The 13786-nt window shown below is 45.8% G+C and overlaps 1 protein-coding gene across 4 annotated transcripts in view; it reads left to right on the plus strand.

The window, feature by feature from the left end:
* tanc2b (tetratricopeptide repeat, ankyrin repeat and coiled-coil containing 2b) overlaps positions 1-13786 on the plus strand; it is a 121837-nt gene that overhangs the window by 54525 nt on the left and 53526 nt on the right. For all 4 annotated transcript variants that reach the window (XM_047338382.1, XM_035145402.2, XM_035145403.2 and 1 more), the window contains exons 4-5: positions 1044-1115; positions 3723-3902. In XM_047338382.1, coding sequence (XP_047194338.1) covers positions 1044-1115; positions 3723-3902 — 252 coding nt within the window. The remainder of the gene's footprint in view (positions 1-1043; positions 1116-3722; positions 3903-13786) is intronic.

A 13786-nucleotide genomic window follows, 5' to 3' on the forward strand; every position in this document is an offset into this window, starting at 1 on the left:
CTCGGCCTGGCCCAGTTCTCACACAATCATGCCCCACGGCTTATTCTATCCGTCCATCGACAAGCCTGATCTTTCCACCAGCGAGCCAATCGAGCCTGCTGCGTGGCTGCTGGCGCTGTGTGTGTGTGTGTGTGCGTGTTGCGTGCGCGTGCGTGCGCGTGTGAGCCTGCGATGGCGGAGATAATTCTTGCGTAGTTGTTTGGGTTTGTGCTGGGCTGGTGGCGAGAGCTGCGATGGAAACACAATGCGGGGCCGCGGCAAAACACACAGATAAAACCACTCCTTTCTCTTCCTGCGTTTGATCTTTCCACACACAGGAAATCCATGGGCTTAGACCAGTTCCTACACAAGTGGCTTAGTTTAGATTTTATTAATAGCTCATTTAATTCCAGTGGGACGTATTTATTCAGAGTATAAATCAGTTGTTCCAAAGCTCCTCTGCCGGCCTGTCGTGCTTTACAGTAGATCCCTCCACACTTGAACAGGATTATGAAACGATCCCCAGTGACACTGACTGTGCTGCCCTGTGATGCCCCCCCCTTCCAGCTCCATCCACTGTGGATAATTTTTCCTGCCCGCTCCCTTGGGCGTAATTGATCCTCGTATCATTAACGTATGTGGATCCATCCAGGGAGACGCCCACTGTTTTACTGCTAGTCCCTGCTCATTGAACCATAGAGCACAGTGAGCTCGGGGATTGCTGCTCGACCACAGGACTTTCTTCATGCTACAGTGGCTGTAATGTAAACTACGTTGTTATCTGCATGGGCAGGCCCTACCGATGTTTAGTCTAACCATGGGGAGGAGGAAAAAGTGGAGCGTGGTGGCGCGGTCCCCCTTCGCCACCATAAGGGGCCGCCTGGGCCCCAGGAGGAAGGGCGTGGAGGGGCTGTGTGTGAGCAGCCTGCTGGGAGTCCTGCGCTCCCACACCTGGCTGATCGGGGAGGAGGAGGTGGCCCTGCTGCTGGCCGGCACCTTCCCACGATGTTTCCTGCAGCGCCGAGCTCAATCCCTGTCTTTCTCTTTCTGCTCCTCCTCTGCAGATGGTGGGAGCGAGGACTTGGCAGATGCCCGCTCGCCCGGTCTAGACCCTCACCTGTGCCACGTCGGCCAAGGTAAGCTAACAACATTTATTGTGTCTGAAAACAGAGAAGCTGTAACCTCACAGATTCATGAGCTGTGCCTGTAATGTTTGAGCATCCCAGCAGTGGCTCGTCTTATTTTGAAGCTGTGAATGTGTGTATGTGAGGAAATCAGGAGCTAAATGATTGAGAACAATAACTTTTCCCACCTTTTCCTCCTGATTTCAACACTTCTCTCCCTTCGGCCTCTTTCCAGACTCCATTTCTTCTCCTTTAATGTTTTCACATGAAGGAAACCCGCGGAGGCCTTAGTTCCCGAGCTGTATTTTACTCGACTTCACAGCGAAAAAGTTTACGACTACTGGAATTGAAGTCATATTTACAGTGTATGAATTTTATAGTCTTGTAATTCTGTCTGTAAATCTCGAGTTTCTTCGGGGGGGAATCGTCTGCCTCCAGCACAGCGGTGGATGTTTATCAACAGCGGGGGGATGTCAGCGCATGGCAGGGAATGTTTTGGGCAATTATAATTTCATATCGCCTTTTGTTTTCCTCCTCGTTGCATGTTTTGAGCCGAACACCTCGACGAGTAGGTGTTTGTGTTGATTTCCAGTCATGGAGGGAACGTGGCACTCATCGTATATTAAAGTAAAGACCATCATTTCCCTCTGCAAGTGTTCGCTCAGGGGGATTTTTCCTCCCTCGCCACCTTTCCCATCTTCCCCCTGAATCACACCTTTTAGTACGAGATGATTAAGAAAAGAAATTTAACTCAGAAATTCTAAATGCAGCTCTTCGGTATCACTGTTGATTTTAAGATGCCTGTAATTCCTTTACTATACTGAGAATATTTGCAGAATCCAATACTGGAATGCATTAAAATGAAGTTGGATCTCAACCACTGATAATTGCTACCAGAATACCAAGGGGGGAACTTGGTATTCACACCACTCTCTGCATACATGAGGAGCATTTCCTGGCGGGGGATGAAACCGCAGCTCTGGCTGCTGTTTTTGCTTTTTGCAGTGACATTCCCCAGTGAATGGGTGGACAGACTCCAGCACTGAGAGAGAGAGACTGTGTGTGTGTGTGTGTGTGTGTACGTACGTGTGTGTTTGTTGTTTCTTCCTTGTGTGCAAGTGTGTCTGAACTCGTTCTGAATCTCCATCTCAGACATGGCGCTGGCTTCCTGTGGGACTTGTCGCGGACTGGTGTCTGATAATGGCTTCACGTCTCACTGTCTGATGTGAGACTGTTGCCTGACCAGTTGGTTTTGCGGCTCCGTCTGCAGGGAGACGGGCAGCCGGAGCCAGAGCTGATTCACAAAATGGATGTTGTGTTTATAGACAGCTGGCTGGTTGTGTTCACTGGGGAGCGAGTGTGTGTGAAGTTTCGGGGAAAAACATCCTTAGTTGTCATGATTTGTGGCTTTTGAAGAGGAAGAGGAGGTGAGTGATTGAGTGGCTGTCTGTGCTCCGTCTGTAATTACTGCTCATTGTCATTTTACAATTAAAATGCTCTCTCGTGGTCACGGCTGCTTTTTATTTGGTTTATTTAAACACATATTTCAGATGGTTAGAAAAAAATCCTCCCTAATTACATTAGAACTGTGGGGTGTTGTGTTTCCGTGGGTCTCACTGAGGTCACGCAGTGTGTAGCTCACAACTGTGAATGTAAACAGCACGTGTTGCCTGCAGGGCTGTTCCCTCTTCTGGGTCACGCCAATCTTGTTGCACTCGATACTGGTGCTGCGCCGGGATCAGAATCCAGGGAGCGGGAGCGGCCGTACGCTCAGAATACTCATGTCTGTCGTCCAAAAACACTTTCTGCAGAGGCTCAACAAACAGCAGCAGCACCGCAATCCAACGGGAGGCGTCAGATAAACACTGTGATGCTCGGTCGTTCGATTATAAAGTCGTTGTTTGTCGTTTATCAATGGAAATGACAAACAGAAGCTGCAGCTTGTCAAAATCAGTTAAAGGTCCAGTGTGTGACATTTAGGTGAAAGGGATCTATGGGCAGAAATTGAATATAAAATCATCCTAGTGATGTTTTCACTAGTGTGTTTCATCTAAATTGAACAAATTTTATCTTTACACTAGAATGATCCCTTTATATTTAAATACTATATATTTACATCAGGAGTGGCTCCTCTCTACGGAGGCCGCCATGTTTTTTACAGTATCCCAGACGGGACAAACTAAACATATTTTGAGTTTCTATGACAACTGAAGGTCACCTCAGGTTCTCTTTCATGTTTGGGCGAGGTGGTGAGGGGGCATTCAGCTGCAACGTGTGTCAGAGAGGATATGAATCGTGTTGCATTGCATTAATAGATTATTTTTTGTTGTTTCGTCCAGTCTCACTAACTGTGAGAAATAAATATCAGCTCGTAATCATTCTCAGGAAGAGAAATAAACATCCTTTCATTAATTTATCCTCCAATGCAGAAGGGAGGGGATCGCAGCACTTTAGCAAAGTTGAATGTTATTTTTACGACAGTTTTCTACAAAGTTTAACCTCCTTTCCTTCCATGAAGTCTTTCCATGTGAAAACTGTCCCTGTGTCAGTGTTAGAATGACTTTGGATTTTTAGCAAAAGCTCCTCACACCACATTTTGTGTTCCCTCCCGTCCCGCAGGTGGCAGCATCGACAGCGACTGCGCCTTTGAAGGAGACTACGCGGTGCCGCCGCTCTCCATGACCGAGGGCATGCAGCACATTCGCATAATGGAGGGCGTGTCCCGCTCGCTGCCCTCCTCCCCGCTGCTCACCCACCAGACCATCAGTGTCCGGCTGCAGCCTGTGAAGAAGCTCACAGGTAAAGACCTGGATTTAAATAACTTTTTTAAATTAGGGAGTTTTCAAAAAATAGCTGGTTTTGGGAAGAAGCCAACAGAGATGTGAGCTGAATCTGGTTCACATCTATCTTGTACTCACCTCCTGTCCTCCCCCATGGACTCATTGTACCAATACAGCCCCCCCGTTTAACCCTTCACCGTGCCCCTGTATCCAATCAGAGAATCACGCTCTGAATTAACGCAGCTTTTATGAGTCAAAGTGAAGAGGAGTGGTTTGATTCGCTGATGTGCAGTAATCACTTACCGCAGAGGAAACATGAAGCCGGGCCCGAGCTGCGGCGTGTGGCAAACACTGTAATTTCCAATTCTTGTAAACACTAAAGTCCTGCTTAATTGACAGTGCCCAGAACAGCTGACGGACTGTGAGCCGCTTCCTTTTATTGCACTCTATCTCCCACCGCTAATCGTTTCCTTCCACACTCATCTCCAGAACAGAGAAAATCCCCCTCTGTCTCCCCATTAACTGGATTATGAGTGAGGGTGTGTGTGTGTCCTGTTCTGGTGCTTCGGTTGAAGCTGTGGTCCGAGGCTCGCTGCTGCACCGGATTTCAAAATGAGAAATGAAGTATTGACACTGCAGCTTTGCCTGTAATGTGAGCACAGCCTCCACAGTGAAGGGAGAGTGGGTGTGAAGGACTTTTCAAGCTGGATTCAGCAGCCACCACTAGGGTGCACCAGCCTCTCAGCTACCTCAGATCGTTAACTGGTTCTGATGACGCCAGGGGGACCAGGATTTTTACATCACACAGAATGATTTATGGTCTTTCCCGGCGCGGGTCTTCCAAGCTGTTGATTTTAAAGAGGAAGCACGCCAAAACAGATTTTCAGCCTTGGTAAGTGGGCGAGCCGCGTCACTGTGGAGGGCTCCGTGTGTGACGGGATCGAGCTGCTGGTGGAGAGAGTTGGAAATGAGATCTGAGACAAAGTCAGGGCCAAATCTCCATATTTCACTTTGATTCTCTGAGCTTTTTCCTCCTTTGTTTCACAGTGTTTAGTGGCAGATAAATGGTAAATGAACTGTGCTTATTTAGCACTACTCACTCAAAGCACTTTACAGTACAAGTCACATTCACAGATGCCAAGGACACTTCACAACGCAGACTGGAGGTGCTGGGGATCGAACCACCGGCCTTCTGGCTTTTTTTCTCTGCTCCCCAGATTCGATGGCTGCACTTTTTTCTCTGTGTGAATGAAAGTGAATATTTTTATCTTGATCTATCACAGTTGAATGTTGTTGTTGTCAGAGCGGCTCGATCAATGCTTCCTCTTTTGTACTCTTCTTGTTCCACGCCTGACGCAGGGAGACGTCTCTTTGCAGAATTGGCGCTCATGTCGTCACTTGGCTTGATGTGTTGTACCAGTCAGGTGATGCTGGTTGCGAGGGCTGCGTTGTATTTATAGATTTTTACGTGGGAACGTGGAATTGTCTTTTCTCAACTGTGCGTTTTCCAGCATTTTCAGGCTTGTCTGATTTGTTTTACCTTTTGGATAATTTGTCCACTTAAACTTGTCATCTTAAGTGTCCGTGTGTGTTTGTGTACTCGACAGTGAGGGATTTAATTGTGGCAGGATTAGTCACTCGGTGTGTTAATCCTTCCAGATTTGTGTCTCTGTGTCCGGCTAGTGTGACACATGTAGCACCGCGGGACTCTCTATCTTAAAAGGTGATTTTGCTTCTGTCCGCGCTGTTTGTGAGAAGCCACCTAAACAAGGATTGTCTTTAGATCACTTGTCGATGTGACTTCACTCGGCTCATGGCGGCTAAACGGCTCTCGCGTCACGACAACGTGCACAAACGTCCTCAAGTGCCTCGAGGTGCCTTCTCCTTCAGGTCCTCGAAGACCTGCGTCTGCTCTCAAGTGGCATCGAGCACCAGATTGTTCGGCCTCATCCACCACGGCTTTCTCACCCTTTAATTAATTCAACTCAGCACCACTTCCTGCACAGCTTGACAGTACCGAGCTCGTGTGTGTGTGTGTGTGTGAGAAAGGCCTGATCTGCTCCCATGCCAGAGAGATGGCAGAGGTGGGAGAAAGAGAGGTGACGGAGAAGTGCATTAGAGAGCAAACAGCAGCAGGTCTGAAGGCACTCATCTTCTCCCGGTGGCCTCCGCCAACCACACCCTCTCGCTTCCCTCCTGTCTGGCAAAGTGGTGCTGGTGAGTTACTCCACCTCACCGCTCTGATAGTATGAAAACTGACCTTTCTGCAGAATCGTTGAGTTTCTGATTTAATCGCCCTCTAGTTGTGGAACAGGCAGGGACCCGTACAGCACTGCACCGTCACAGTCTGCTCGGATGGTCACGCCGCATTTTCTTTGGACATTATTGAATATAAAAGCACTTTTCCACTGCGTTTATCCCAAAAAGTGAGAAGAAGAACTTTTGCATTTTATTGGCTCATATTCTTTTTACATAACAAAGGAAAAAGAAAAACTCCATCACCTTCAATTCACTGAAGTAACAATAATGTTTGAATACTTAATTTAATCCTCCTTCCTTTCAGAAAGGCCAGACCACCCGGTCAAGGCAGAGTTTTTTAACACTGCTGCTACGTGTAAAGTGTCTTTAAGAACTGACACCTTGACATCTGATGTCTGATTATGAAAATGTTCGTTTTATAAGACATCTTTTAGACCAAGTCCTGATTCAGGGCTTTTCTCTCTGTCCTTATAAACACTGTCTTTATGTAAGTAACAGCAGCAACACCAACAAAGTAAAAGTATAATTGTTTTTTTAATCCATTGCTCTGCTAAATGACCAGAAAGTGAATCACATGCAACTGTAGTTTCATCTTCCTAGAAATAATCTGTTTTAATTTGCTGCTAATTATAAGACAAATGTACAGACTGTTCAACTGCTACAATTATAATTAATGAATTCCAATGAATTGTTAATGTTACCTAGATCGTCTCATATAGTGAGTCATTCAAAATGTAGTTGTTTCTTCCTGGAACTTTCTCGGCAAATCAGTGACCAACACAACTACAGTAATTAAACACAATTAACTGTCTTAGAACATGGAGCCATCATTTGTACTGATAATAATAATAATACATTGTTTATTTCATGGTGACTTTCTAACACAACATTGTATATAAACACAAATCATTAAATTCTATTTAGAGGCACAGACTCCTGACAATAATCTTGTTTAAACTCAGGAATAAGTCAAAGTAACTCATTATAATCAGGTTTTAATCAGAGCTAAGGTAATTTAACTAATCATTTAAGTTAAACTAAACATTAAAACGTCTTCAGAAGCAGAGACACTTTTCAATACATGACATGTAAACACAAGAATAACTACAAATAAAAGAAAATGTGAAAATCCAGGTTTAAAACCATGAAGAAAATACAGACAGACAATGAAAGTAACTTCTTATCTGCTTTCACAGTCATAACTGAAAAAAGAACACAAATAAATCTGTCAAGACACAAAAGTGACTTCCTTTCAGTAGATGCTGAAATGCAGCCCCAGTTGATAAAAATAAACAACCTTTAAGTGTCAAACAGTGCGCCACACGTCAACGTTTTATCTCGCTCCGGCTGACGTCACACTTCCAGAAATTACGCACAAAGTCGAGGTGATTTGTGGGTGAAACTAACAACTACTAACTACTTTAAAGAGGTGGGTTTCTGCGGTATCGGAGGTATTTTCAATGCTGGTATCGCTATAAGAACATCTCTACTATCCGCAAAGGTCCCTGCAAAATAAGAAAGAACTTGTGCAATGTTGATTCGTTTATTCAGTAATGATGAATGTTGAAGTCCTGGTACAGCTGTTGCATAAATGCAGTGGCGTGAAAAGTACAATATCCCTCTGTGATTTGTGATGGGGCAGAAGTGGTATGGGATGGAAATACTCAAGTAAAGTACGCACTCACCTGGTTTCAGATCCTCAGCATTCGCAGGTTCCTGCCCCCTTGTTTACCTCGTTTACGTCCTGCCCTTTATTCAGCGTCATCCCTGAGACCCTGAGGGCCAAAGATTGCTCCGTCTCGCAGTGATACCTCAGCGGCTGATTGTTATGAGGGTTAATCACCTGATTGCTTATTTGTTTCTTAACACCGCCCTCAAATGTCGGGCTCAGCCACGCCGTCACCCCCTCCAAGGTTTGATTGGGCCTCCTCCACTCTGAAACATTTAAATGGAATTATTTCAACAACTCTCTCCAGATTACACTGCTCTCTCTTAATTAATGGCAGCAATCAATACAATTACGGCCTCCCCGCGGATTGCAACGCAAAGGTAGAAAATTGCGTTTGGCCTTAAAATCTGAGAAAAACAGAGGCTCGATGTGATTTAATTATAGCACCTCATCCCCCCCCGCCCCGCCGCCCTACTCCTGCTGCAATTATTACAGTAATATGAGTATATCTGAAATCCATTGTCTCCGTGGTGCTTACCGTGAGAGCAGTATATGAATGAAGTGGTGATACACTACAGTAAGCTAACTTCTAATTGGACATGATGAAGGTATGAAAGTGCTCAGCAGCAGTGAGGACGGTCGGGATGAACGAGGCGCTGTGTGCAGAACTGCTTCGTCAGGTTTCACAGCTCATCGTGTGGGTGGTCTTATTAAAGGACCCGCGCGAAAAAAACCACACGAGCTCTGGTGAAGTAGCCGCTTGTGACGGATGCTGCATTTCTGGGAACGTTTTTTATTTCTTGAGTCTATTTTCATTTAGGCAAGATAATTGTTTCCGAATGGAGACGTGCGGGATCACCTGTTGAGCCACGTCCAGATGCAGTGGATTATAATCAGGAAATCTGTCCGACAGCCCTGCTATGATTATCTGATTATCTGTATTTAGATATGAGATCGACCAAGTAAGTCCGACCTCTCGGATGTGAGAATTTGCTGCTTTTCATCATCTAAACTTTATATTAAATTAATTCTCTTGGTGTTTTGAACTGTTCGGGTAAAACAAGTCATTTGAAGACATCGTGATGAGTTTCAGGAAATGTTGACGCTCATTTCAACTAAATGACTAATTGATTAAATGAGAAAATATATTAATTGATGAGTTTTAGCCCTGATCTTCACCTAAAGTAGAACAATTAGAGAGCTCCTGCTTATTTGCTCTTGCATTATATTATATCGCATTGTATTCCCAGATAATAAGTGCATAAACCTATAGTATCAACATGTTAGTAGCTATTCTTTGTTGCTTTGTATATTCATATTCTGCTGGGTAGCTGAATTTATAGCAACGCATTCATTTGTATTTAAAATCCTAACCTCCAAAGTAACTAGTAACTACAACAGTCTGATAAATGTAATGAGTAAAAAGTAATTTATTAGTAAAAGGATCTAACGTGAAGGTGTCAGGAAGCAACATGTTCAGCTGCATCAGTAAACATTAACGTGTATAAATCCATCACTTCTGTTTTCTGTACCACCTCGACTCATATATGCATTTTTACGATATCCTGTCCGCTCGGTGCTTCCTGGAAAGGAAGGCTGACATTCGGGACATCTCAATCTCCCTCTCTCCACGCCTCCTTACCCAGCGCCGCGTTTATATGGCATCTGTATCCTCTGTGAATATTCCAGATGAACACTGACATTTGGGACATCTCAATCTCCACGCCTCCTTACCCAGCGTAGCGCCCAGAGAGAAACCGCTCTTCAATTATTGTCATTATTTCTTGCTTCAGCCGTCCCGGCCGCCACGGACCCTCCGAATCATTTGTTCTGCTGAAAGGAAATGTGACATTTTCAGCTCCACTGTCACAGGTGAAATACAAAGAGTGACGGTTAAGTGCAGAAAGGAGTAATTGAAATGGAAGTACGATGCCCTCAGGAGGAGCACTAAAGAACCATTTGGATTAAGTGCTGTGACAGACATTCTTGTCATAGTTTAGTCCTCGGCCAAATAGTCTGGATCTTCCAGTGATGAGATATCATGGCAAATCTCCATTATTCTCTATTAGATGTAAACATCAGGCCTTTTGCCGCGTATATGCAACAGCACGTCAATGTAAAGTCACTGGAGCGAATGAAAACATTTCTGTATCTGACATTTGTTGCAGAATATGAGAAGAAGAAGGAACAGGTCAACAGCTGAAAGATGGAGCGACTGATGCAAACAAACCAAAAACTTTCACTGCAAATATCAGAGAAAGGGAAGGACGTCAGTTTGATGAAATCTTGATACACAAAATCAAATATGCAGCGCTTCGTATGAAATGCTGCAGTTCATCAGAGGGTTTTGTTTATGCTGTAACTTCATCGTTCAGTTTAGACATGAATTTAAAAAAAATATCTAAAGTTCACGTCGGAGATGCAAAAGTAATTTATCTTTAAGCAAGTTTATTGATGAAAGATGTTGTGAAAAACACTGTTATTAAAAGAATAATCATGTGCATTGATATCAGGACAGAGAGATCAATGATCATTAGAAAACAAATAGTTTTTAGTTATAAAACCCAAAGGGAATAATGTTGAATTACACAAAACAACTAATTAAAGTTTTCAAGATTAAACAGTTTCTAACATAAATCAAACTACTGATTGTTGCTTATTAGGAAAAATACAAGTTATGTAACAAGGGGAATAAAGAGGAGTAAACATCTAACTGCTCTCATTCATTAAAGGGCTTTTTACTTACAAATACCAGCCACTGACAAAAGTCTTGTTTCTTTTCTGCTTCTGTCTCTCACACACACTTATGCAACCTCCCCTGAGCGAGTGTATCTGTGCTTATTTTAGTGATAATAGTGTTACAGTTAAAGCCGAGCATGTGATCAGCCACCCCCACTTGTAATTCCACTGGATCCTGTTGCCTTTTGTTGACAACGTGCGACACACAAACAACACACTCCGCTCGTATCATTCCTCAGATGTAAATGTTAAGTTCAACGCGGCAGAAAAACAAGACGTTTGACAGCAGCGACAGTTTGATGAGAGGAGGATTTGGTGGTTCAGGGAGACGTGGCACTTTAAAAACTTTGACCTGTCACCGTCTTTGAGGCTTGTTGGCAACATTTTCAGGGGTTGGTCGATGTCGCCCTGGGGAAATAAGTGTGACCGGAGGAGATTAATAAAAAGAGAAATACTTTGAAAACAGAAGGCTTACAAAGTAACGGATATGAACCGGGACAAAAACAAAGACGCTCCCCAATAAACTCTGGTCCCTTCGAGGGCCTGAGCCCCTTAAATAGCCTTAAAACATGGCCGCAGCTGTACAAATACAGTTTCAAGGGTAAAACAAGGACAGACGGGGATGCTTGAGCCCAAGAGGAAGATGGAGTAGGTTTTATTGAAACTCTTGTTCCTGTCAAATAATACCCCTGCTCTCCCACCCCCCCACCCCCACCCCCACTCGTGGTCCGATGTCTCCCTAACGCTTCGTCCACAAACGGCAAAAACTCCCAGTCCTCCCTCACTCCGTTCTTTTTCTTTTTTATGCCATTTTCCTTCCTCCCCCAATACCCACCCTTCTCCTCCCCTTCTTTTTTTTTTTTTTTGCTCCGCGGTTGCCATGACAACAGCAGCACTGCACCATTCATCTGTTGGAGACCTGGGCTCCTGTTCCCGTGGAGCGAGCGAGCGAGCGCCTCTCACATCTATACATAACACGCTAAGCGCTGATGCAGTCACGGAGAGCTCCACCGGCAGCTCGGTCCTATCTGCGCTCGTCTCGGGGAGAAACTCCCTGTTCTGCCTTGTTGTTCTCTTTCTTATTTTTTATTTATTTCATACAGCGGCGAAGGTTTCGGTCGCCGCTCAGCCCTCGGTGCGTGCTGCCAGTGTCACCTCTGTGTCCCCCCCGCTTTCCCCCAGTGACACAGTGACTGCTGCGTTCTTCCTTCCTCCTTCCCTTTGCCTCCCTCCCTCCGTTTTCTATCCTTGTCCTCCTCCTCCTCTCTCGCTCCTCCCGTCACTACCATATCTGCCTGGCTCCGTATCACTTACTGCGACTGAACTGAGCGGGCAGCATCAGCACTGAAACCTGTGGAGATTTCCTCGGCAAGGAAACAGGAGGGACGAGCGAGGAGGAGAGCATCTGTACCCCCGCACTCATCCTCCCCTGCTCCGCTGCAGACGTTCCTCTTCTTCCTGTTTTTCTTTTCTTGATTTTGATGAACTGGTCATCGCTCAGGGAGGAAGGACTGCTCGTGTCGCTGGAGGGGGAAGGTGGGGAGCTGGTGCCGTACTCCAGCCTTCAGGAATGCGAGATCTGGTTTGAGAATGGTGAGCGCTGCCACACCCTCTTTTGCTTGTTCCATTCCTCCATTTGTGCCTGAGAAACCGTTCCTCCCCTTGTCACCTGCTGCTCAACCTTTGCCCGGCCCGAGCTGGCTCCTGGTTCCGTCCGCTCTCTGATCCCGCAGCCGGGGCGGCGGTGCCAGTCGCCGTATCGAATGACGTTCATGCGGATGTGGGGCTAACGGGAGGAGTGCGGGAAAGTGATTTCTTTCCATAAAATGATGCATCTGTCAAAGGGCTGCACTGTGATGACAATGTAGGCTCGAGGACCTGTGAATCAACCACAACGCCAAGTGTTATTTTTCGTGGCGAGCTGGTCTGTTTCATGCGTCAGCGTGGGTGAGCATTCAATTGTCTTTGAGTGTGTGTGTGTGCGCGTGTGTGTCCAAGCACAAGCTGTGGGTGGCTAATGGTGCTTGTTCTTGTTATTGTGCGTCTCACTTTTCTTTCCAGAGCACAGCCTCATATCTACCATACGGTTGCGTAAACGGGTTGGTGGGGATAGTTTCCCCCCCTCACACCGTGCAGGCGGCGGCAGCGGCAGCAGCGGCAGCAGCAGCAGCGGCAGCTTGTTGTTGTGTACCAGAATCACCCCGTCATGTGCCGAGATGTGGTTCCTACTTCCAGCTCCAGTGCTGCAGGCTCCCTGCCTCCCTGCCTCGTCCCAGGGGACTGCTAGCTGGTGTGTGAACAGAACAAAATGTCTCAATAACACTATCTGCCAGCAAAACACAAGCACCTCATCAGCAGCTGCCATCGCCGGTCTCAGGTGAATGGATTTTGATGAGGCGCCCACAGTCGGTATTCGCACCACTTAGCATCACCACCTGGAGAGTGATTTGATGAGCTGAGCATGTCAGCTGTCATTGAGGACGTGTCGGCCAATGACACAAAGGACTCAGATTCCAGGGTGGTTAAAGAGGCATGATTGTGTTCATGAGTGTTTCCTGGTTCGAGGGTTTGTTTGAACCTGATGGCGAAGGGTCGTCCATGATGATGGAGAGCGTCCTTCCACATGATTCTGCTCTCCCTGTCCTTCTAGACATTTAATGCAAGGAGTTGTTATGTCTGAAAAAGATAGTTATAGCTATTCAACAGGCACCGACAAGTGTTCGCAATAGGCTCCTTTATCAGAGAGGATATGTGATACAGTGTCTTTCCAAGGTTACTTCTCATCTCTGCGTTTCCGCTTCTGCCCGAGTTGTGGCCCACGTCATCGCCAGCGAGTTCACAGATATATGTTTAACACAAATCAGTCAAACCGGGGCTTCTCAATCGTTGTCGCCCACTTCCCCTGAAAATCCGCCAAATAGACCTTGCATACCTTTTGCTGCGCTTCAGAGTGATATTGATTTATGTAATTGCTCAATTTCCCCCTCCCTTCAATCCCTTTGAGCCTGTGTCAGACAAATGGCCTGTGAGCGTCAGATAAGTTATGAAATAAATATGTCGGAGCATCTGAAATGCAGCCTCCTGCGGAATAAACCTCGTTGGACTCATTCTGAAAATGAATATGGTCTTCATTATAGGATGTTTTTTCCCCGTGTAGTGACAGTACGGCATCTGAATTTCATGTTTCACCGGCGAAACCTGATTGCTAAAGCTGTCCACTTAGCGACTCTATTGAC

The sequence above is a fragment of the Hippoglossus stenolepis genome, chromosome 21 (assembly GCF_022539355.2).
Source record: "Hippoglossus stenolepis isolate QCI-W04-F060 chromosome 21, HSTE1.2, whole genome shotgun sequence".
In the NCBI taxonomy this organism is placed as follows: Eukaryota; Metazoa; Chordata; class Actinopteri; order Pleuronectiformes; family Pleuronectidae; genus Hippoglossus; species Hippoglossus stenolepis.